Source organism: Bactrocera neohumeralis, chromosome 4 (genome assembly GCF_024586455.1).
Source record: "Bactrocera neohumeralis isolate Rockhampton chromosome 4, APGP_CSIRO_Bneo_wtdbg2-racon-allhic-juicebox.fasta_v2, whole genome shotgun sequence".
Lineage (NCBI taxonomy): Eukaryota > Metazoa > Arthropoda > Insecta > Diptera > Tephritidae > Bactrocera > Bactrocera neohumeralis.
In genome coordinates this window covers 40215873-40242576 of record NC_065921.1, presented here as the reverse complement: position 1 = coordinate 40242576, position 26704 = coordinate 40215873, and the positions used below count along the sequence as shown (strand labels likewise).

Here is a 26704-nt window from a genome sequence, read left to right as displayed (position 1 = left end):
ATAAATGTGTGTGTGGACACGCATGGTGTTCCACATGTTATTGCAGAATGCCCAATGTATACCAGGAACCGTGTGGGTATGGGGATATATGGATGGTTGAATGTAAGCGGTATGATCTCAGCTTGTTGGAATGCTGAACAGTTAAGTTCATTTGAAAGGTTCTCGCGAAAGTTGTTTAGACAGCGAAGACAATTGGCTGAAGCTTAAAGTTAGGATCTTGTTTGATTTCGGAGTGAGTGGGAAAAGGGTTTGGTCCAATCCCTGGTCATCAGTCCAGAGCAGTATGGAAGCCTAACCTGCTCATGCAAACTGGGCCCTCAGGGGTATTGTGGTAATTTGTGGCTTAATACCCAGAATGCGGGCAGAGTGTTTTGAATACCCAATTTGAAGTTGCATTGCAACCGGCTACCAGGAGTTGAATGTGTCCATTCCACACTGCTAATGGAACCGAAAATTATTTGCATTTTGGGACTCTAATCAACGCATTGATTTTATCACGGCAGAGACTCCCGTTATACACACCTTATGTTGTGCGATTTCCTTGCAAAGAAAAAAACGAAATCACAAGCCACGGAGATGCAACTTCCAGCCGTGGTAAATAATATGAAATTTGTTCGACTAAAAAAATTCTTATTTATGTTTTAATATATGGATCTTGGATTTTTTCAGATTTTTTTTTTTATATACAGAATGGGGTACATCGCCTCAATTGTAATACCTAAAATAAGTATAGTACATAAATGATCAGCATAACGAGCTTAGCCATTTTCTGTCCGTTCGTCTCTCTAGTACATACCCCTTTCAGACCTATGCTTTTGATTCCTTCTAATTCCACCGAAATCACCTATCTGAAAGAAAGTTTTGCATTTTTGTTCACAAATTACATGATGGAACATGACTGTAATGATTTTTTGGAAAAGGACATCACTGGTGTGATACCTACGTCTTGGCTGAAAAATTGCTCCAAGAAATAAGACACAAAAATAATATTTGGTTTTCTCTTTTATTGAAAAAAAATGAACAAAAAGTCATGCCGAAAATTAATAGAAAAAAATGTTAGGTACTTCATTGCCCTATAAATAAAATAGCTAATTAATAAGGAACATATTTAGTTTTTTGTGTGGTACTGTTCAAAACAATCCTTGTTTTTGCTAGACAAAGGCTGACGTTGGCATTTTGGCATCGTCTCTTGTCCGACTACCGCAATTATTGCGGCAAACTCTAAGTGCCTCATATGCGAATGAGGGCCAATGATCGTAGCGATCAAATTTTACGTCGTCAGGCACGTCATTTGGTCGATACTTCGTTCCATGCATATTATCCTCGACTTTACACGGTTCAACATAGTCAGGAGCTTGGTAATATCCCGCCAGTACTATTCCCAGCTCCATTTTGAACGTTAAAAAGGGCTTAACTTTGGGCTTATGCAAGCGGGCTAATTTGGTATCTCTTTTAGACTCCATCCATGAGTCGAATGCAGCCATATCAAGAAAATGAAAAATACTTTTACAGTCCATTTCCTGGTTTTTCATTTTTATCCTGTAGTATTCAAACATCTGGTCAGCTATATCGATACCCCTCATTCATTATAATTTTCTATAACTTTTGGGATTTGCACAGGGCAACGACGTTTCATGTTTTTGTTCCACCTATCTGTCTCGCCGATGGGGTCTTTGCTGACCCGTCTGGAAACGACTACGACACCTTGCTATCTTTCCATTTGACAACGGCTACATTGAAAATGTTGAATGGTACCCAAGTTTCATCATCAATATCATTGTCGTCACTGAAATCTGCATCAGAATCGTCTAAGAAGGTCTAATGCAGCGAACGTCGTTATCATTATTCAAATCATACCTAGTATTTTCCTGTAAAAAAAAATGTAAGATAGCACAAACGTGAGTTTACATCAAAAAAACATGCTTTGCCTATATAGCACAATTGTGATATGTCAACTTTACTAACACCTAGCTGCCTGAAATTGTTTAACTTTTTAAACATTATATTGTGACAATATCGAACACACTTACTATTTATCTACAAAATTGACTACTTATGATTTAAATTTATGTAAAACAAATAAATAAATACTCACTATGTGGCCGCATTTTTACACTTATCGGATGTCGTTCTCAAACAGCTGACTCTTTTGTTTCTTTTGTACCAGTTTTTTAGTCTTTCTTTTAAGTTATCATCATATCGGTAACAAAGCTATAAAATAATATTTGAACGTCATTGAAGGCAAAAAACAGCAGATCTCACAATTGATTAAGCTAGGTCTGAAAGTGCTTCAGTTTTGAGATATCGACGATCTTTTTTCCGCAAGAAGCTGCTCATTTGTCCGAAGCGCTGAATCGAATACTTGACCATTAACACTATACGATCGGAGGAAGTGCTTACATGGAAAATTTTGTAATTGACGATATAACTTGAAATTGGATCGGATTATCATAACATGTAGGTGCAATCCAAATCAGAATAAATATTTTTATAACCTTTTATGCTATGAGTATTAAAGCTTCCATGCAACTTCAGTTATGATTTTTCTTTGTTTTTTTTTTTTGCTTTCAAAAATCATCTATCCTCAACTCTTTTATCTCATCTTTCTCTGTTTTGTATCATAAATATATATACATATATACATTTGTATATTTTTTAAAAGTCATTTATTTTCATTATAACATTAAGTTAGTAGTCTGGTAACTTGGTTTCAAAAAATCGAAATTTTTTTTTACTTAATTTAAAAGTACAATGTCTTAAGAATAACTGTGAAAATTTCAGACAGAAATTCGAGATATTCTGGGAGTTATAATGAGTTTTTCAATAGCATTTTTCTCAAAACATTGTTTTTCTGGTCGGCCCAGGTCCTAACTTTTTTCTACTCAACCGATTGCTTTCAAATTTTAACAGGCTGTTCTACATACTTATAGTTCTCAACAGTACTAACGAGAATTTTCTTCACCTCTAACTTTTTATTTTACAAGCCTTTCTTTGCTAAAATAAAGGACTTTTTAAAACAATCCGCCATTTTATTTTACCTTGAAATTAAACTTTAGTAGTTCCAAAACGAGAATGATATGTCTACAGATTAAGAATAATCAAGAATATTTGATTTCAGATAACATCAAGAGCCCAAAATTATCCGGGCCACCCACAGTGGCTTTGCTGAGGAGTGGGCGAAGGGAGACGTCGCTCCCGGGTGCAACGTCTTGGGGGCCGGCAAAACGATCTTCGCTGTTTTTAATATTCAGAAAAAACTTCAACAAATTTTTTAAAATTATATAAGATAAAGAGTTGTACACTCACAATAGAAATAAGCTGAATAACATTGAAAAATATTAATTTTTACTCGAATACTCCTCAGTCTTTGAATTTGTCTTATATCTTTTGGCTTGCATCTTTCTTAAAAATAGTGATAGAATTTAAAGATGCACTTTTCTAGCTTTGTCTAGCGACGGGTCACTCTCACAGTTACCCTATGCTTTGAATGTAACAAATACTTTTATTTCTCCAAATTTTCAGAAATAATATTTAAAAACTCGAATTCGAGCAAAAATTTCTGAAAATTGTGTCAAAAATGTACAGGATATAGGGCGAAAATAAGTTTTTTCTATGGCTTTTAATAAGATGTCTTGTAAATTGACTATCAATTTCCTCAAAACCGTATTGTGAGAATTTTGGAACTTCAGAATTTGCGTGGCTTCTAGTTCCTGTTGTAGTTGTAGCTACGCCACTGGCCACCCACGAGAATTTTTTTGAGATTTCAACTTCGAGTGACAATAATAATACAGGGCACTCGAAGTGTAACCAATTATAAAAGCCATAAATTCGGTTTGGAAAATTATTTTTATTTATTTTAAAGTACAAAATGTGTGAAAATAATCATAAATTCAGGACCAATTCACTTTTGCTCGATATGACCACCTTTTGCCTTAACTATGGCCTTGAGACGGTTAAAAAACGAATCGCAAGCTGCCTAATGTGACTTGCCGGTATTTTGGCCCACTCACGGACAATGGCTTTCTTCAGCATATCGAGACTGGTGAATTTTTTACTTCGGACCTTGCTCTCCAAAATGGCCCATAACGAATAATCCATTGGAATCGCATCTGGTGAATTCGAGAGCCATTGTGTGGTCATAATAAAGTTAGGAACGATGTTTTTCAGCCATTCTTGGTTCACTCGCGCTTTGCGAGACGGTGCTGAGTCTTGTTGAAACGTCCATGGCTTGCGACCGAAATGTTTGTTTGCCCACGGCTTCAAAGCAGCCTCCAGAGCACTTTCCCGATAATATGTCGCATTTACTGACGCCAGGCTCGATGAAAACAATTGGAGAGCGCCCATCTGCGGTGACAGCGACCCAAACCATTATTTGTGGCGGGTGCTGCCTCCTGGTGGCCAACCGATGACTTAGGTTCTCGTATGAATGGTCGGTCAAGTAAACCCTATCGTTTTGAGAGTTTATGAATTTCTCAATTGGAAAAATTTGTTCGTCGAAACACAAGGTTCGGAAATTTGACCGCTTTCTCTTCTCAAGTCTTACTTGTTGCTGCTTCGGAATGAGATCATGGGCTTTTGGAACTTGTAAAGGAAGCTGACCATGAGCTCATGCGTCGTATGCTGCGGTCGTATACTTTCAGTTCTTTCGCCATTTGATTGGCACTTCGTCGTGGATTTCGCTCAAGTCGCTTCTTCACTTTCCGAACCATCTCACGTGACGTTGCAGTCTTTTGATGACCACCTCCATGGCGTTTTGCGATGCTGCCAGTATCATTGTAACGAGTGATGGTGCGATAAATAAAAACTTTATTCACATTAAGGTGTTTGAGCTCACGAACAATTGCTGGCTGTGATTTTCCAGCTAAATATAAAGCAATCACACTATTACGTTTGAATTCCATTGCTGATCACTTTTTTTTGCGTTCACTTTTGGCAAAACGCTTTTGTACACTTGTGAACAATACTCCGAACTGTCATTCAGCAAATTTATAAACAGCTGATTTCAGTGCGACAACTGCGCGAACGGACTGAAGTTGGCCTGAGTGCCAGACCCTGTAGCAAAAATGTATTCAATTTTTCAAATACATTTTTTTATTTTCAATATGTAAATCAAAACACTCAAATATTCAAAATATTTCATTTTATTTTTGCTATAAAAAACCTCCCCTCCCAAATAAGTCATGAAAACGGGCATAAGGCACCAGACTACTCCCTTAATGAATGTAATTTCAACATTAAAATAATTTCCTGAAATCCTGCTTATATTACCGCCAATAGTCGCATCAATTTTAAAGATTTATCGAGCTTTCCGTGCGAATTTAGATTACTGACACGTGAGCAGAATTCTCGCCTCAATTGCGCTTTAATTTAAATTTATATAGCCCATTACTACACAGTGACACACTAACCGCAGACGAACGCACACACACACACAGACAAATAACGATGCTAAAACTACAAACACGGATGCAGAACTGCAGAGAGATAAGCCAAAACACATGCGGCTGCAGTTGTGGCAGTAAACTTTTTCAACTGCAGCGAATCTGATGTCACCTGTATAGGTGGCCTTTGAGTGAGTACAACAGCATGTGTATGTGTGTGTGCGCTCGAGAGCGACCGCAAATTTTACGTATGCAAATTACGTGCAACGTGCAAATAAATTTGAATTTTTTCAATGGCCAAAATATAGCACAGCAGACGGCGAATAAAATATGCGATTGCTATTAGTGAAAATCGAAAGTTACGTATACGCCGTGGCGAGCCAACATACCACCTTGCCAATGTATGTATCTCTACATATGTTTAAAGTTATGCCGCATTAGTTGGCAAGTGTGAACGTAAACCGAGCGATTTATTTAAATAACATGTAAGCGTGTGGGGGCGTGGGCGCGGTTTGTTGGACAAATACGAGTAAAATGTAGCTGAAATTATTTATTTTATTTTTGTTTGAATTTTTTTGCGATTTTTGCTGAAAGAAATTATAGTGCGACCAGCAAATTGTCAGTAATGTGCAGTGGAACGGAAATGAAAATGCATGCGCCATAACGACACGTGCACCCGCACACAGGCACACTTGTATATGTGTTTGTATATGTGAATTTGCTAAAAGTAATTCTATGTAACAACACACATAAAAGTCTGGTCGGAAATCATTTGCGCAGCTGCATACACAAGTGCTTGAGTTCATATGTGTGTGTGTGTATGTGTGCTGTATTTATTTTGCAAGCAGGCAGTTAAGTGTAATAAAATTTTGTGTTGTTGGTTGAGGTAAAAAGGCAAATAACAACGACACGCCAGTTGAGAGCACAAACAAGCGACAGGCAACGTGAATGAGTATGAGAGCGCGATGGAGAGAGGTAAGGGGTTAGGCTATAGGGCATGCCAGTTATGCATTGTGTTGGCTGGTCGCAAGCGTTGAATGCCAACTGACCGACGAAGTGATTAAGCATTGTGGTTTAAGCTAAAGCCATAAATGCAACACACACGCCACCACTGATGAATAACTAACTTATATATGTATAACTGCAATGCATATATATATATAAATATACATGTATATGACTAAATTACACACTTGAACCTCCGCCTCCAGGCTCACCTCAGCCGTGCGCCACAACAAATCAGCAGCACACCACGCGCAGCTTAAACGCCTATTTGTCCTTCAACGGACACTGGGCAGGTAGCGGCAGGGTTTGTTGTTGCGCCGACAGCGCCGTCCACTAGCTGGACATGCCACAAAACGCCTGCTGGCAATTGCAGCGCCGCCACTTACTGCCACAAACCATTCAATTTAAATGACCGTAAATCTTAATTTCATGGCGCGTGCTTGTAGAGCGCACGGCTCCTGGCGCAGCTAGGCTAAGTGAACGGTTTGCCAGTTTGTTAATGCCAAAGCAGGCGGCAATACAATGCGGCGTAAAAGTACGAAAAATAAAACACACATAAAAAAAACAACAAAAAATGGAAAAAGTTCGAAAATAATTTTCCGCACACGTCGGAAGGGGCGAAAGTATGCAAGGTGCAAGCGAAAAGGGGGCAGCACTACAGCAAATTGCATGTGGCATAGAAAATGTGTATGTGCGCACACATACATACACGCACATTAATATGCATAAAAAATTGCTGGTTGTTGAGCGGAACTGTAGTTATTGCAGCGAAATTCCACTTGGCGCCATTGCCAACTGCAGCTTAGCACCGCAAGACGCCAGCAGCGCGAGGGGCGCGCTTTCTACTTCAGCTGGAGTGCGAATTACGCAAATCAGAGTTGCATAGCGCATTAAAAATGTTAGTGTACTTGTTTTGTTCTTTTATTTGCTTCGCCTGGCGCTGCCAATTGCATTTCGCAAGTCGTTTGCCATTTGAATTTTTCTCAATCGCAGGAAAACTGTCGAAAGGAAATTAATGGAAACACTTTAATGGCCACACATTTTCACTGCATTTCTACGAAATTGACAGCCAGCCATTACATGCATACCTGGCGCACAAATTGCATGGTGGAGATGTATTTTGCGCGATAACAGTAAATACCAGCAAGTAATTCAGCATTACAGTGACTGCTACAAGGGGATTTATGCCATAAATAGAGGGTTAATGGAATGGAAGAAAGCAAAGGTATACGATTTTATTTACCAAATCAGCGACATTAAAATCTATAAAGAGTACAAGATTTAGTTGAATGGTTTCAAATGGTAGACCATGGAGTTGGTAAAGTATATCCAGACACTACCAATGAAGGAGGCTCAAATAAAAGTCCACGTAGGCAAAACCAATATATTTTTCATATAAACATTTTAACTAAGTACGAATTAAAACGAGCGGCAACTTATAAAGCCTTAACTCTAACACTTTTTTTACAAAAGTTATGTAAATGACAATGCATTCATGACTTCTGCCATCTTAATTCATCTAAATAAGCATCTAGGAAGCAATCTGCTAACTACTTCTCTCATGCAACCTTCAATCAATCATTTTCCTTAAGCAGGTGACCGTAAACTAAGCTCAGGAACTTTTTTTTTTTTTGGACTGGCTCGTGAGCAAAGGAAGAGTGAAAATAAGAACAGGAACATAAATACATACTACAACTATTTTAGTTTGGGAATATGTTGTAAAATAAAAACAAATGTACGACTTTCATTAATACTTCCCTCATATATATTTTTGGTCAATATTACAGTATTTCCGAAGTATCATTCTCCGGTAGAGGTGATGAGAGTTTGAACTCCCAAAATGGGTTTAAGGTTGGGTGTTTGATCCTCAAAGCCCTCCGCAGAATCAACCCAGTGCTCATATATGTGGCGACTCCCACATTAAACTTTACTTTAAAATTTATTTAATTCATGCATTCACAGGTTCATTTCATTCATTTATATTGATACAACTAAAGGTTAAGTTATCCTATATTTTCCTTATACTGTTATCCTAAATTTCTTTCATACATTAATTAATCTATAATAATAATGTATTACATATTGACAGCAGCTTCACCTGATGCTTGTTGATCACCGTTACCTAATTGAGCATATGAAATAATTAATAAATCTAAGTCTACAGCCATAACTTCGAAATCGTAGATAATTGTGGCTACCTTGGAACCAGTATTAACAACAACAATGTCTCGAAATCCAACGCAGAATAAATCTTGTCAAAAGATGCTACTTCGGTCTGAGTAAGCAATTGAGAAGTAAAGTCCTCTCTCGACTAACAAAGACCAAATTCTGCAAGTCACTCATCATCCCCGTTATAAATACTATTCTGAAATAGTTCAGCTCACTCCTCGTCTTCATTATTATTTTCAGTACACAGTAATTTGGAATTCAATTTAATTTTGTCATTGTTATATCATACACCCTAAACAGGTATCACCCGAAAGGAAGCGTTAAAGACCTTATAAAATATATACATATAAATGATCTGCGTGACGAACTAAGCCGATTTAGCCGTGTTCATCAGACCCTCTGTATATACGCCAGCTACTCGCCCAATTTACGATATATCGATTTGAAATTATGGACACGTCCTCTGCAGCCGATATTGGATCGCTATACGATGTAGCTACAATACTAAGAAGCGAAAAGCATTCAAGATATTAGGAGAGAGAAAACCCTTCAATAATCGAAGGGTGAACATTTCGATAAAGAAGATAGTTGAAGTGGATAGCATTTCAGTGTTACCACAATGAACACCCATTAATAGAATTTTTTTTCCAATTGTTCGATCGACTTTCATAGTGAACAAAAAGATTGCTTCTTCGCAATAATTATGAATCCAATCGGAAAATTTCTATAGGAAAATGGTTTTATTTGCATATGTAATACACTATTTACTACAACAAATTTAAGGGGTTCCATGGTTATATATATATATATATGCTATATTGAGCCGATCTGCACAATTTCTTCTGATATTACATTTTTGCTTTAGAAAATAATCTGTACCAAATTTCATGAATATATCCTGTCAAATGTGAAATTTTTCCATACACGAACTTGATTCCGATCGTTCAGTTTATATGGCAGCTATATGTTATAGTGCTCCGATATCGGCAGTTCCGACAAATGAGCAGCTTCTTGAAGAGAAAATGACGTTTGCAAAATTTCAAAACGATATCTTAAAATCTGAGGGACGAGTTCGTATATATACAGACAGACAGACGGACATGGCTAAATCGACTCAGCTCGACATACTGATCATTTATATATACACTTTATAGGGTCTCCGACGCTTCCTTCTGGGTATTACAAACGTGACAAACTTAATAAACCCTGTTCAGGGTATAAAAATGTTGCGAAGTTTTAATTTTTTGTAAAAATGTCAGCCAAAAATCCAATTTTCAGCTTTATTTTCTTTCATCCAAGATCTATGTTAAGGTTTTAATTAAGACACATATTTTTCACTTTAGATGATCCTGTAAAGAGTTGTTCTGTCAACGTGGGTGTATCTTTTTGCAAGGGGCGCCGAAAATGGCGCCGAAATGGCCGAGCTTAAAATAATTTTTTCCAAACATTTCAGAATTTCTTTGCCTATAGTATACTAGCTGACCCCGCAGTCGTTGTCCTGCGTGAAATTATGTGTTTAAAAATGAAAAAGTTGAATTTATCATTTCACTTTTTTTTCAATGTATCGCAGCTTGATAAACAACATTTTTTGGTTTCTGTTCCGGTGTATAGAAAAGATGGTTTTCCAACTCGTGAGCAGGCCACGTATATCTGGCCGAGTGAAAAACATAGCATTTCCAAATGTATACCATACACTATGCGAATATCCTTGTGTCTCAAATGCAATTTTCACTGGAAACTGAATACGTTTGAACTGAAATGGCAAATAGTTAGAACTCAGAGGAATTCGTAGAATCAAGCATTCTGTCCCTTTGTATTCGATAGCTGCGTCACAATTAGTCAGGTTCCATTACACAGTTTCGGCACCTGAAGATTGTGGCACATAATAACGACAGATCCAACTTTGAGACGCAAATGATGCGGTGGCATACCAAGCCTATTCAAAGAATTTAGAAAATCCACGATCGATCAATTTGTATGAGCGCAAGTCTCCCGGAATTTGACTTTGAATCTTCCAGTTTAAGTCAACAACATCGGTATTTTTGGCAGCTAACACTGCGCGTGCACTTAAGGAATTGTAGTTACGATAATTTGAATATTCGTGATGAGTTCATCTTTGGTGAATTGGTAAAGGGAAGATGGAATTGATATCGAACCACCGGAAGTATCAACCGGAATTTACCCATTTCCAATTCTTAGCGAATACGATGTAAAATGTCTTCGGCAATGTCATTTTTGTTCGTATTCCATAATTGACGCTAATTTGATGGCTGATCATCGCGAAAAGTGTGCGAACTTTATTCCAGTGATTATCATGTTCCAGCAATTGTAATTGTAATTGTATGTATAATATCAAGATATTTCCGAATACAGCAAGTTCTCGCAAACGGTTCACTGACGAAAGTTGAGAAAAAACTCGTAAATGTTAATTTTGTTGCTGGGGATGTTTTCTTTGTCTGTACTGTATTCTCTGTGTTGAAATAGACTATTTGGTCATTCTCCAAATTAACTGCGAGACGCACAACAGTCGGCAAACGTTCATGAATCGCAAAAGTAAATATCATACAAAGCGCTTTATTGCAGTTCACGTATCGACCGTATCGTTCAAGATCAGTAACCGCCATGTTGCTTCCTTTGGTGACGTACATATTTACGCACGTATATTATCGATTACACCAAACTGCAATACGCAACATTGACATGACTTTTGAATGGGAATTAGACAACAGTGCCGAATATGGTACGATCCATATGTTGTCGACTTCGATGTGTTGTTAATTTCGATATTCACGCCTCTAAATTGAATGCTAAATGTTCTGCCATTGTCATCAGGTGAGCGACGCTGATACATTGGATATCCATCATTTCTAGTTTGTGTTTCCGAAAGAAAAGCACCTGGACAGTGTTTCGTACATTTATTGTCAGACATGAGCAAAGAGAACAAATTAGTAATCTATAAAACAGTTTTCCAATCCATAATTTTATATGCTTGCCCTGCATGGGGCACAGCCGCTGCGTCGCATTTAAAAAAACTGCAAACAAGTCAAAATAAAATCCTTAAAATGATGCTTGGTCTTCCTTGGGATTTCTCTACCATAAGACTTCATAATCATTCTAACGTCAAACTAATATCAGAACGTGATATGTTGTGCTTTCTCTGACAATATATTAGTATCTAATCTACATCCATAATAATTTAGTATTTTCACCATCTAGTCGAACAATACAAACTAGTTTTTAAGATTTATAGCAGAGGTTTTTATATAGTAGTACTTTCCTCTGAAATACCTTTTATAGAATAAATAAAATATGTGATAACAAAAAGAAAAATGTTGTAGAATTAAGGTTTATATACCATATTCTGTGAATTTTACGCTATTTAAGTTTATAATGTGATATTTATTTTTCTACTTAACAAAGAATTTGAATTTGAATTTGAATTTATTGTCACACATACAAACCGAAGTGGTATTGTGATGTCCGTAAGGTACATGAACCATATTGGTTTCGTATAATTCTGCTTCTATCTCTCGATCAGGAATTTCCGCAGATATGATTTCATCAATTTGATTTGGTGTAACCACCATCCACCATCCAAAGAAGAATATGTGCGTGCGGCAAACCTCTCTTTTGCCACTCAACAGAGTACATCCAGCATCTAACAGCACCACATATACGTTGCTTTAAGATAAAGTTTACAAAACATCGCAACTGTTGTTTGAAAAGTTGTCCTCTGACACCGTGACGATCGCTTGCTGATTGCCCGCGATCCATAATTTCATTCGTATGTCATCGCATCCTGGGAATACTCGGTCATGTGCCATGGGCTGTCAATATACATACTTATGTTGATGCCAAAACGAACGCGACCTCTTCGTGGCATCGTAACAAATTTCAATCTGTAATTGAGCACTTTGTGTGAAAGACACATAACGTTTTCACGGAATAAATTTCTTAAATTTTTTTTAATAACCGGAATAAAGAAAGCAAACGACAAATTTGACAATTAAAAAACACAAGGAAAAAGTTGAAAAAAAATTTTTGTATTAAAAAAAGTTATTTATTTTGGAATTGTCCAACTTTCCGACTTTTCCTCACGAAAAGCATATGGGTTTTTTATTTCTAAACTTTCCTCAGTCCACAACGAACAACCTCTGAAAATTTTATCAAGATTGGTTCAGCTGTTCTCGAGCATTAGCGTTACTAACAGCATTCATTCGTTTGTATGGGAAAAAGAAAAGGGCTCTTTTTAGGGGTTTTCCGGCAATTATTCGATTTTTTTCGCCATAAAAACTATCCTTGAGCCTAAACGAACATTTTAAAAAAAGAATTGGCAAAATTGGTCCAGGCGTTTTTGAGTTATGCGCCAGCATTTAAAATCATGTTCGTTTCTATTTCCTTTTTAAAATCGTATTTGAAAATTTATTTTCTTCATAATTTTTTTTTCGGAAAATTTTTCAGAATTTTCTTAAGCATTCTCCTTGTTTGGGCGGAGACCTGTCCGAATTGGTGGTAATCACCGAAATCGGTCCAGGCGTTCTCCAGTTATAAGCGTAGTAACTAACGTCACTTTCTTTTGTATATACAGATAGATGTTTGTAACACCAAAAAATTCTTATAGAATGTTTAATTTTGAAAAAAAATTGTTGAAAATACTATTTTTAGCCGAGGAAACTTATGTAACTCCTTAAGAGTATTTTTCCTACAAAGTATAATTTTTTAACAATTCTTGAATGCAAAATAGATATTTCAATGGTTAACACGGGAGCTATTTGATTAAAATGATTAAAAGCTCTTTATTGATATAGTTTTTTTTATTATTTTGTGAAAATAATTCAAGCTAAATTGTGGACATCAAATCAAGCGGATAATTGCAAAATTGTATGCTGAAACCAACTTCCCAACATTTTTGACAAACACTTTGTGTAGCCAACATTGAGCTAAACGACACCTCGCCGGAAGGAGAGCTCACTTAAGTTCCACGCGTTGATAATCAAAATTACGGCCACACATGCTAACCACTCGGCAAAGTGTCGCAGTAATTTCGTTTCAATGTAATTACTGTCAACACTAATGAAAAAAGAAAAATATTTAATCAACTGCGGTGACTGCCACACACACACACACGCACACATACCGCCATACTCAAATGTACACTTGCAATGGCGAAATAAATATTTGGCAACAACAACGGCGGCCATGACACATTTAACTTGGCTTTGCTTGCTTTTGCTATGGTGGAACTGACCAAACTAGGGTTGATGTTTATCAAAATGCCAACAAAAACAAAGCATAGTATAAATGTTTTAGTAAAGAAAAAGCGACAAAACGATTTCCCCACGCCACCGTCGACGCTGCCCACGTAGTAATATGTAAGTCACATGACTGGCGCTGGAGAAAATTAGAGAAGAACGAATGCGAAAAAAGCGAAACTTGAAATAACATTTTACGTCTCTGACAGCGAAACTTTTTGACTGCAACATGGCAGGTCGACCGTTGGCATTCGCAAGCAGCGACCGGAGAAAACGTCACATGCAGATCACAATATGCACATAAACAAAGTGCATGTGGCAAAAAGTGAATGCGAATGCAAATGCAAATGCCCTTCGGCGTGCACTGGTGGTCGTAGTAAGTAAGCAAGTGTGTATGTATGTATATATAAACATATATAGTGATGATACATTACAACTCTCCCTTCTTGGCGCACAGATATCACATTACGTGAGCTGTGTTGCTGATTACATAAAAAGTGAGCAAGTTTTTTTCCAAAAGTGTGCGTTGTTGTAATTTGTTTTACGCTTCCCTGCTTTAAGTAATGTAGTTATAAGTAATTTTCAGCAACACTTTACTTAGATATAATAGTTGATGAAATTGTTCTAGATGAAAAGAATTTCTTACACCGAGAATAACAAAAAAAAAATTGAACTTTTTTCAAAGCACTTAAAAATGAACAACGTTATTTGTTTTTCACGTGGGTACTTGTTGTGGTGCCAACTAAACCTGCTGTACTCAGGAGTACAGCGGATCGAAACCAATATCATCAATACATCAATACCACTAATTGTTTAGGTGGAATGAACACCTATTCAACAAAAGACATATTGCACTTTTTGGATTTTAGTCGCCTCTTATGACAGATATGCCTTACCCCGGGTAAAGGCGGTAGCCCTATGCCACGTGGGAGACCAAATATGAACAACCAGGATTTCGCTGCTCATTGAACTCTACCAAATGTCAATAATGGAATAATTTATAGCCGATTTATGCATTAGCAGCTATTTTTGAACAAGTGTGATGGCGAAGCAAATCATATCCAAAATTTTAACCACACAATTCTAAAGCGATGAGCTGAACTATCCAGAATTTCCATACCCCTGGCCACTTACAGACATGTATTGTAATAACTTTAATTCTCTCCCGGTGGACTCAATGCCTGTCTTGCTCACACAAGCAAGCAATTGTTGCAAGAATAGAAGAGGAGTCGCACATCCCGACTATTAAAATTCAAAAGGAATAATATAGGGACACTAGTAGGGATGCTAACAGGTCATTGTCTAATTGGCTGACACACCAGCAGATGAGGTGTTCCATACAAGGTGCGTTCCAAAGTAAACAGGACTTAAAAAAAAACAGAACGAATGGTGTTTTCGGCAAAATCTATTTATTTTATTCAAAATAGTCGCCTTCTGCTTCAATACAGCTTTTTGCACGGTCCAAAAGCATGTCGAACGAGTGTTTTAGCTCGTTGGCCGGTATGGCTGTCAGTATGCCGGTGCAAGCCTTTTGAATGGCCTCTACGTCTGCATAACGCTTTTCTTTCATGGGTAAATGCATTTTTCCGAAAAACAAGAAGTCGCACGGTGCCATATCAGGGGAATACAGTGAATATGGTTCAAATATGAAATATGTCAAATAATCGTCCTTCGAATAGTGGATGTTAGAGCAATTTTTGGTCATCAGTCAATTTGTGCGAAACAAACCGTGCACACACCTTTCGTAAGCCCAAATGTTCGGTCAAAATGCGATAAATCGATGTTTTGGAGAAGTTCAATTCCATTTCCATGAATTTCAATTATGATTTCGGCTGATTTTTTATGAATTCACGCACATTTCCGACGGAATTTCCGGTGATCACGGATTTTGATTGGCCCACATGTTGATCGTCATTTATGTCCTCACGACCACTTTGAAAACGTTGAAACCACTCGTGCTCTCTGCTACGGAATAGACAATCATCGCCGTAAACTTGTTTCGTCAATTGAATCGTTTCGGTAAAAGTTTTACCAATTTTAAAACAAAATTTAATATTGGCTCTTTGTTCGAAGCTCATTTTCGCACCGATAACACAAACATACTGACACTTAAAGCGCAACAACTTCACTTCCAATCAATAAAATGTCATGAAATTATTCCCATTGACACAATAATGTGTTGAAAATATGATATCCATAAGTTAAGCACTTAAATCTGTCCATGTCTATACCTTCCGTACGATTACATCAAACAATTATTCTAAGGCTTCACCCCATAAGGACCAGCTTCATAAGTCGTTTTCTGCATTTTCTGTAAAACAGCGAATAATACTAAAAACATATGTTTATAAACATACCATGCATTTGATAGTATTTAATTTGAAAAGGAACATATGCATATGTTTGTTGATGCCTGTTGATATTAACAAAAAATATTTCTGTAATATGCCATTAAGTTCCCATAACTATCGCTTTTGATTAATATTACTCCTCATAAGTACATACATATATATTCAACAGCATATTTCTACATTCTCATATAAAGCAAATATATTATAAGGGCCATCAAATATATAAAAATGTGTGCATGCAAATATTTCTCGCATATCCTTATGGCGTGTCATAAATTTCGAGTCAACTCTCCGCTGACAGCGTGGCCACATAACTCACTAGCATGATAACTAGCAGAAAAAGTGAATAGTAAAATGTGGATAAAAACTAGCAAAGAATTTTTAGCTCGTCTGCTGCACGTAGAAGTTTTTATACCACGTGCATGCAACATTTCCGGCTTTCTCTTTCTGTTAGTTAATTGTGAAAAAGTTATTTAAGCTTTGTGATACATATATTATTGTTATGTTAAGGGCCATTAAAATTATTTCATATTTGCACAATAAATGTCAAATAATAGTTTACGATATAATATGTCATTACATAATTATGGTATATAAACGATGAGGTTCCCACTCTTTTAAAGAAAAAACACAGAAACTTTATTTAATGGAGAACGCTAATTATCTTTCGAAATAACATTATTTGGCATTTATGTTTTGAAGATTATCTCTTTCAACTGTTGGCCGCGGCTACGTCTATTGAAGAAAGTACCTCCATTTGGATTACCCCTTATATGAAGGAATCACAAATTTTTCGAGGCGGCTTTAATAAGTCCCAGACAATTCGCCAGGTTCGTGAAAGGCATGCTTTTAAATATGTTATGACCTTTGTTTAGTGAAAGCTGGATAATGGGGGAAAAATGTTTCTCATATCTCTATCTAGCCTTCCTTCATGTAACTTTAAAAATTTGCGTTGGACAAGCTGTTTATCCTCAACGCAAGAATATGTTTAGTACATATGTATAAATCCATCGGCGGAAATCAAGTATTTCAACTAACTTCTTCTTATCTCCTTACTGGGACAGTAAGATACAGCAAAAACACAGATACTAGTTGCTCGAGCTCGCGTAAGGTTCATAGATCCAGTACCAAAACACAACAGAACAAGGGAACGCCGACTCGCTCACAAAAATTAGTACTACCAAGTAATTATTGTATCTTCACTCTAAATAGCATCTATCTAACGTAATTCTTTAAAGCTAATTGAGCCTCTTATATGTATTTATATGAAGAAACGATGAACTCTGAAATCTTAGCATCAAGCATTGGGTATAAAAACCCAACTAGAAGAGAGCAGCCAAAGACAAAAGTTATGCAGAAGCTATATAAGTTAATGGAATATTTGCATAGCGTTGACCAGCTAACAGCGTTGGCGAAAAAGTGAATCAGCGCCAAAAGCGAGCGCCAGCGAATGTCAACCAAACGCTTTTAGTCGAAAGCAGCTTTCTTGTCTCGCTCTCTGCGCGCGTTGAAATAAATTCCTGTCATGGGATTTGGCGTGGGCCATAACATAGTCAGTGCCACGAGGACTGCTTGGCCATTGTTGACGCTGCTTGACGATTACAGAAATCTAACCACAAAGTCACGCTGCAACGGTGGCTCCTCGCTGGCTGCCCGGCTCGCCGCTGAGCCAACGCAGTACGCACTAAACGCATGGCTACACAATGCTGCTCAAACGCGCGCATCGGCTGTCCACCAACGTTGCGTCTACATTCACACACCCATACACGCATATAAGCATGTGTCTCGTTGCTGTGGGCGGACGCGCGGTTGCGCTGCGAAAATCCCACAACGGAAGTGAAATATTTACAACCGCTTTGAAAAAGAGCGAAAACCAAATCAACATCAAAAGTGATATACTGAAGGAAAGTGAGTCAAGGAAGGCGGCAAATGCAATGCGAAGAGCAAAGCGAAATGAAGAAAATTCATAAACATTTTCATTTTTATTACGGAAATTTATAAAAATGAATAAATTGCGTTGACAGTGCCGGAAGTGACCGTTGATGCTGCCATCGCTATTATTGTTATGTGTTGTCGTCGTCGTTGTTGCTGGCGTTGCTGGTGATAACACAGTTGAGCGAGTGGACAGATGTATGTGCAAAAGGTTGAGTGAGTGGAAATCCTGGTAAATTTGCAGTGGGGGGAATTGCGGTGGGTGCGTGCTTTGAATGCCTTATTATATAGCAATTCATTAAATATGAAGAATCGCATTGTGCTTCATGAATAATGCAAAGTAAGTATTTACCGACCAGCTTCTGAACAAGCATGTACTAATATTTGCTCAAATATACAATTGCTTGTGTGTGCGTGTATATATGCCATGTCTGTGTGTACAAGTAAGTTTGCATTAAAATAAATTGAGTTTTCATGAAGTATGAATATTTTCCAAACATTTCCTTGCACTTGTGTACAAATGAGTGGATTTTTGGGTACCTTGAATTTTGCTCTCTTTCATTCCGCTTGTTATGAACACTGAAAGGAAAGTGTCATTATAACAGGAGTACACCTTTTTTCTAGTTTCGTTCTGTTGACATATTAATATCAATCGGAGCGCTTAGTCGTTATAAAATAAAGAAATATTACAAAAATAAATATTTTAAATTGTTTAAGCACACATTTGGTTTTGTATTATTCAGTGTTTTTTCCTGTGTAACTTCCATTCGCGATTTACAAGATTTCGAGAGATTGTATATTTCTATTCGGAAAAATTTAACAAGTAGAGGTTATCTACTGCTCAGGGCACTATTTTTGAGACATTTGTCGGTATATGCTTTCCAGACAAGTACCGGGTTTTGGAAATATTTTCATCTTGTTCTCCAACCAGAACATGTTTTATATTATGGCCAGTCGATCCAGAAAAAGTGTGTGAGAACCTCATAGAAATCTGTTTATCATGCTGCTATGAGCCAAAAATAGTAAGATTTTCTGCATAATTTTAGAATTCTTCATTTATGCTTCAAAATCTATATCGCTTCCTTCAAAGTAATCACCCTTGGCCCCAATACACTTCAACCAACGTTTTTTCCAATCCTTGAAATAGCTGTTAAATTAAATTTCAGAAATAGCTTTCAGTGCACGTAGCGATTCACGTTTATTGTATTCAGTTGGCTCAAAACGGTTTTCCCGGAGAGGTAGTTTGAGTTTGGCGAAAAACTCACGAAGAATCCAAGCAGCATGCAAAGTTGCATTATCGTAGTGCAAAAATCAAGAGTTGCCGGCACATAATATCGACCTCTTTTTACATATAGTTTCGTGCACACAACCCATGATACTCAAACAGTATTCCTTGTTTACAGTTTGGCCAGTCGGAAGGAAGTCAAAATTTACACCACGATAATCGAAGAAAAGTGTCAACATAACCTCGAATTTAGACATTCTTTGACGCGGTTTTTTCGGCTTCGGCTCACGTTTGCCACGATATTCGGCCAATTGATCGTCTGTAATAATATGTTTCATGATATCACTGTTTCACAGATAATAAAAAAAATCAGTGTTTTTAGAACCAATCGTGCTTTCACTTTTCTGAGACCCAAATGATCTTTCCAAATGGTTTTCACTGATCCCTCCGATATTCCAAAGATGCCAATAAGATCTCTGATTGTAATACCAATTCCTTCATTTTTATACTCTCGCAACAAAGTTGCTAAGGAGAGTGTTATAGTTTTGTTCACATAACGGTTGTTTGTAAGTCCTAAAACTAAAAGAGTCAGATATAGGGTTATATATATACATTATACATTATATTATAGTTATACCAAAGTGATCAGGGTGACGAGTAGAGTTGAAATCCGGATGTCTGTCTGTCCGTCCGCCCGTCTGTCCGTGCAAGCTGTAACTTGAGTAAAAATTGAGATATCATGATGAAACTTGGTACACGTATTCCTTGGCTCTATAAGAAGGTTAAGTTCGAAGATGGGCAAAGTCGGCCCACTGCCACGCCCACAAACTGGCGAAAACCGAAAACCTACAAAGTGTCATAACTACGCCATAAATAAAGATATTAAAGTGAAATTTGGCACAAAGGATCGCATTACTACTCTACTACTCTACTAAGTTTTTTGTACATATCTCGGAAACTACTATAGCTATGTCAACCAAACTCTACAGAGTCGTTTCCTTCGGGCATTTCCATATACAGTTTAAAAATGGAAGAAATCGGATAATAACCACGCCCACCTCCCATACAAAGGTTATGTTGAAAATCTCTAAAAGTGCGTTAACCGACTAACAAAAAACGTCAGAAACACTAAATTTTTCGGAAGAAATGGCAGAAGGCGTCGCCCACTTTTGGACCAAAAACCATATCTCAGGAACTGCTAGACCGATTTCAATGAAATTCTTACTTCAAAAACTAAAATTGGTTCAGAATAAATTAATATTTGTTCGTAATTCGAAATTTTCCTCATCAAAATCATGTTTCGAGAATAATAATTGTCCAAAGCTTTGAACAAATGATTAAAGTTCTTCATATTTTTAAATGGCAAATTTACCGAAGTGTCAAGAAATGGTACATAATAAGAGATTTTGTACTAAAATTTATTATCTTGTATTCCAAAGTTGCGTGGATATTTCTGACGATCATATTGATTCGACATTATCGTTTCAATGTCGTAATCTGAAATTGTAAAGACTTTTAAACTGTGTGAAAGCGTGAATCTGCACTAGTCGGATCATTTTAAATTCATTCAGAGCATCATCTTCTTGACTCCTAGTCTGCAATTCCCGACTAAAGGGCAAAACGGTAGAATTGATACAAACCATTAAGTGAGAGGCAATTCGAAATTCGATAGTCAAAAACCTTTGGTGCATTATTTCGATGTTTTTACTATTTATAGTACAAAGCTTAAATGATAGATGATTATGGTTAGAGGAACGCTGATACTTCTACGTTCGAGCCTTGTAGGTTATATAAATTTGAATTTTTCACGCCTTTGCTCACTTTGCTCACATTACTCTCTTATCTCATCCTCTTCAAAATTTTAAACATTTTGGTTTCTGGGCCAATTAAAAAAGGCTTCAATTGATAAGTGAATAAGTGAAAACTCTTTTTTGCAATTAAATATTTTTTAAAAGGCTTTATAGTTATACTGCGACTAGCTAGTACCAGTATCGGTCAATTTGTTAGGTATATTAATGATATTCAGACAGATTCTTTTCCTTATGATAATATGTTCGTATATCAAAAATGGACAATGTTACCCCTATCTCCTGCTTACCCTAAGTACGAATTTGTCACTTGAATTGGAGAAGAAATTATAGAACAAAACACTCAGCCTAATTATTTTCTTGGAAGCTTACTACATAAGCAAAACCGCTGCTAATTATAAATAAGATGTTTTAAGGGGGCAGCCAGCTTTAGAAGCTTCAAAAATTTTTTTTTTATTTTTTGCTAAATCTCTTTAAAAATAATCTTTCATACTTGCTCCAATCTCCAGCGACCTCTAAGCATGTTTCGGTAGCCGATGGAAATCTTTTGTTGACACTTTATTGGATTGGCGTCTGGTGTCTGTGATGGACAATTTAAAGTAACAATATGGTTGTTTTCATTGAGTACAGTGTCTGCTTCTATGTCTTCTTGCAGAGTGCAGTCAGGGTTATTTTTATACTCTCGCAACAAAGTTGCTAAGGAGAGTATTATAGTTTTGTTCACATAACGGTTGTTTGTAAGTCCTAAAACTAAAAGAGTCAGATATAGGGTTATATATACCAAAGTGATCAGGGTGACGAGTAGAGTTGAAATCCGGATGTCTGTCTGTCCGTCCGTCTGTCCGTCCGTCCGCCAGTGCAAGCTGTAACTTGAGTAAAAATTGAGATATCATGATGAAACTTGGTACACGTATTTCTTGGCTCCATAAGGTTAAGTTCGAAGATGGGCAAAATCGGCCTACTGCAACGCCCACAAAATGGCGGAAACCGAAAACCTATAAAGTGTCATAACTAAGCTATAAATAAAGATATTAAAGTGAAATTTGGCACAAAGGATCGCATTAGGGAGGGGCATATTTGGACGTAATTTTTTTTGGAAAAGTGGGCGTGGCCCCGCCCCTTACTAAGTTTTTTGTACATATCTCGGAAACTACTATAGCTATGTCAACCAAACTCTATAGAGTCGTTTCCTTCAGGCATTTCCATATACAGTTCAAAAATGGAAGAAATCGGATATTAACCACGCCTACCTCCCATACATAGGTTATGTTGAAAATCACTAAAAGTGCGTTAACCGACTAACAAAAAACGTCAGGAACACTAAATTTTACGGAAGAAATGGCAGAAGGAAGCTGCACCAAGGCTTTTTTTTTTAAATTGAAAATGGGCGTGGCCTCGCCCACTTATGGACTAAAAACCATATCTCAGGAACTGCTAGGCCGATTTCAATGAAATTCGGTATATAATATTTTCTTAACACCCTGATGACATGTACGAAATATGGGTGAAATCGGTTAACAACCACGCCCTCTTCGAATATAACGCTATTTTGAATTCCATCTGATGCCTTCTCTGTATACATTAGGAACCAATGATGATAGCGGAATAAGACTTTACACAAATACGGTATTTGAAAAATATGTAAATGACGGATAATGAAATCTCGATTATCACTTTATCATGCGAGAGTATAAAATGTTCGGTGACACCCGAACTTAGCCCTTTCTTACTTGTTATCGTATAACATTTCAGCTGACTTCAGTTAACGTTTTTTATACAATTCTACCTTTCTAACGGGGGGTTCAGATTGCCTGTGAAGCTCCATACCCCATAAGCAGAGAAGCATCCATAAATAATATAGCTGTGCTAAACATAATAAATATCTGCCCTTTTCTTAGTGGAAGAAGTCTCAATGTGCTGAACAATACAAATTTTGACTCATACATTATTCCAATCGTGTTTTTAAAAGTAAATATTTGATTAAAGTACAGCTACGTTTGGTGCCAGACCAGACCAGACCAATTTCCCCTATTGTATTTAGAGATGTATCCTTTTTTGCCAAATTTTTTAGTTTTTCTTAGAGTGAGCATTGGTTTCTCTCAAACTGGAGAATAATAGATTTGTCCTGTCTTTTAATGGCACGTGATTCCTCCCTCTTCTTGATTTCTCATCCGCATTTTCTCTTTTCCCATAATGGACTGTAAACTTGTGCAAAGAGCAAACTAGCTTTTTACTCCCTTATGCCAGATAACAGATCTTTTTTAATATACTTATATGTAAATTTTCTGGTATAGCTCATGTACATATATATACATGAATACATATATACGTTTGCAAAATTTCAAAACTATATCTGAAAAACTGAGGGACTAGTTCGTATATATACAGACAGACGGACGTACGGACAGACAGACAGGCGGTCATGGCTAAATCGACTAGCTCAACATACTGATCATTTATATATATACTTTATAGGGTCTCCGACACTTTCTTTTGGGTGTTATAAACTTCGTTACAAACTTAATATTTCCTGTTCAGGGTATAAAAATAGTAATTAAATATTGACCTTGAATAGTATACTAACGTGGTAGAGTAGGGTGTACCCTAAACTAATAAAATTCAACCATTCATTATCAAATCGAACAAAATATAACTAAAGTGGCTTCTAACTTTTTAGTCGAATTTCTGAAAATATAATTAATTATTTGAAACAAAGTACCTGCGTTGTATGTAAATATTCACCACTGAATTAATCATTCGCAACGCTTTATGTTTTTAGACGCTGAACTCTACAAAAACAATTATTGGTATTACAATATATATATGTACAACGTACTGTCTTAGAAAACAGCTCGGTTTAACTATACATATGTGTAAACATATATTTTATATGTATATACATATAATATATACATGAATATGGGATGTATGAGTTGTAGAAGTTTTTATGACCAGGTGGCAGTTCCATTATCACAAAGATTTGTTACATAGAAGATGCTGTGGACGTGGCTAAAAGTTGTCACAGCAAATCCATAAATTACAAGGCAATAAAAATTGCTTTTGCAAACACCTCCAACCTCATTAAGGACAAAGACACAATGACACAAATCCACAATTTATTATATTCAATTTGTGCGTGCTTTATAACTTACCTACGCTTTTTTCTCCATTACAGAAATCGCATAACAATTGCAACTGATTATTTGGAATGCGAAAATAAATTGTTGCATGCATATCTACGAATGTGACGGCAAAAAACGCACAACCGTTCCGGAATTTGGAAAAAGCACGTATAGATATGCATGTACATATGTATGCGAAATTGCATAACAAACTCATTTATCAAATCAAGAGGATAGTGCGAGCGCACAAAAAACACGCAAACTGAACAAGAAATACAAATAAGATTACAAGCCGAGGCGAAGATTCAATACAATGCAAATAAAAACCAACTAAAGTACTTGTGCTCACTACAAATGATATTAATGCCACAAAGCAGCAAGTGAACGGGTGAGCGGAGCGGAGCGGAACGGGCGCACAATAAACGAGCAAATTGGGAGATGGCAGAAAAACGCAAGGGCAGGGCAAGCAGCTGAAGAAGTGCTTCGCACAGACAAGAAATTGCGAGCATAGCGATTTTCACATGAAAAATGATGTTTATATGAAATTATGGTGAAAAACATGAAGTTCGAGTTATTGCATACGAGCAAACGCGCCACATTCAATGCAATAACAACACATTATTAGGTCAAATAAAAGAAAAAGGAAGCAGAAAGAGCACTGAAAGGCAGAAGCGCTAACAAAGCAACAGATATGGTTGCAGAAGTGAAGGGAAGGGAAGTGAAAAGCGCGCGATGACAAGAAAGACGCTATGAAAAAATGCTAATGTAATAAGTGTAACATAGTGAAAAGAGGACAGAAGAGCACAACAGCAATAAGCAAAGTAACGGCAGCGCCAAAAAAGCTTGGCGACATACAGATATTACTGCCAAAACGAGAGCACTGACCACAAAAAGCAGAAGAGCTCCGTACTAAGAAAGGAGAAAGGAACAAAGAGGGAAGAGCGTGCAGAAAGTGAAAAGGCAAATCTGCACTACGAGCAGAAGACATTATTGTCAGGACAAGCAATACAAATATAAATACCGTATAGGGGGCGTGACAAAAGTAGGCTATACACGGGCCTCATAAGAACAACAGCAGTTTTGTATAATTTATCAAAGTTGCAGTGTATTTCTTTTACAAAGCATAAGAAAACATATAAACACATACCTACAAGCACATATACACATTATAGAAAGCACCGTTATAACGGCGCGGCAATGCAAAATTTATGCGCCACACTTATCGGCCGTGCTTCTTGCGACGACTTCAGTTCAAAAACACATTAACCCTAATGAGTGAGCGTATCAGCGCGCTAGACGAGACGAAACTATCACAATAACAACAACAAGAAGTGTGAAAACTTACGGCATTACACGCGCTTATCAGCGGGTGTCTACTTGGCTGCCTTGGTGTGTGGGTGCCACCGACGTGCTGGTAGTTGGTGCTGGTGTCGCTGCTGCGCCAACGTTTCGTCGCGTATTTTACAAACACAAATGTCACCGATATTAATGCCAATGCACATGCTGGAAATTCGGATAATACTACTTTGCCTGCCATCGATATTACTGGCGACGACGCTGGAGCCAGGTGAGTGCGAATGAAAAACAAGTATGAAGGGCTAAGTTCGGGTGTCAAACATTTTATACTCTCGCATGGTAAAGTGATAATCGAGATTTCATTATCCGTCATTTGTAAAAACCGTATTTGTGTAAGTTTTATTCCGCTATCATCATTGGTTCCAATTTTATACTCGTATTAACATGAAGGCATCAGATGGAATTCAAAATAGCTTTATATTGGAAAAGGCTTTTGTGAACCGATTGATATTGACATGTCATCAGAATACCGAACACACTAGTAGCTCCTGAGATATGTTCTTGGTCCAAAGTGGGCGGCGCCACGCCCATTTTCAATTTTTAAAAAAAGCCTGGGGCAGCTTCCTTCTGCCACTTCTTCCGTAAAATTTAGTGTTTCTGACGTTTTTGTTAGTCGGTTAACGCACTTTTAGTGATTTTGAACATAACCTTTGTATGGGAGGTGGGCGTGGTTATTATCCGATTTCTTCCATTTTTGAACTGTATATGGAAATAAAAAGATTACTTCCAAAAAATTACTTCCAAATATGTCCCTCCCTAATGCGATCCTTTGTGCCAAATTTCACTTTAATATCCTTATTTATGGCTTAAATGACACTTTATAGGTTTTCGGTTTCCGCCATTTTGTGGGCGTGGCAGTAAAATGATTTTGCCCATCTTCGAACTTAACCTTTTATGGAGCCATAATACGTGTACCATTTCATTGATATCTCAAATTTTTTTACTCAAGTTACACTTGCACGGACGGACGGACAGACGGACGGACGGACGGACAGACATCCGGATTTCAACTCTACTCGTCAAGTTGATCACTTTGGTATATATAACCCTATATCTGACTCTTTTAGTTTTAGGACTTACAAACAACCGTTATACAAAACTAT

At 37.1% G+C, this 26704-nt stretch overlaps 1 protein-coding gene across 3 annotated transcripts in view; it reads left to right on the top strand.

Annotated features, from left to right (window-relative positions):
- LOC126756216 (zwei Ig domain protein zig-8) overlaps positions 1-26704 on the top strand; it is a 338607-nt gene that overhangs the window by 247728 nt on the left and 64175 nt on the right. For all 3 annotated transcript variants that reach the window (XM_050469112.1, XM_050469111.1, XM_050469109.1), the window contains one exon: positions 24299-25812. In XM_050469112.1, coding sequence (XP_050325069.1) covers positions 25719-25812 — 94 coding nt within the window. In that variant the 5' untranslated portion in view covers positions 24299-25718. The remainder of the gene's footprint in view (positions 1-24298; positions 25813-26704) is intronic.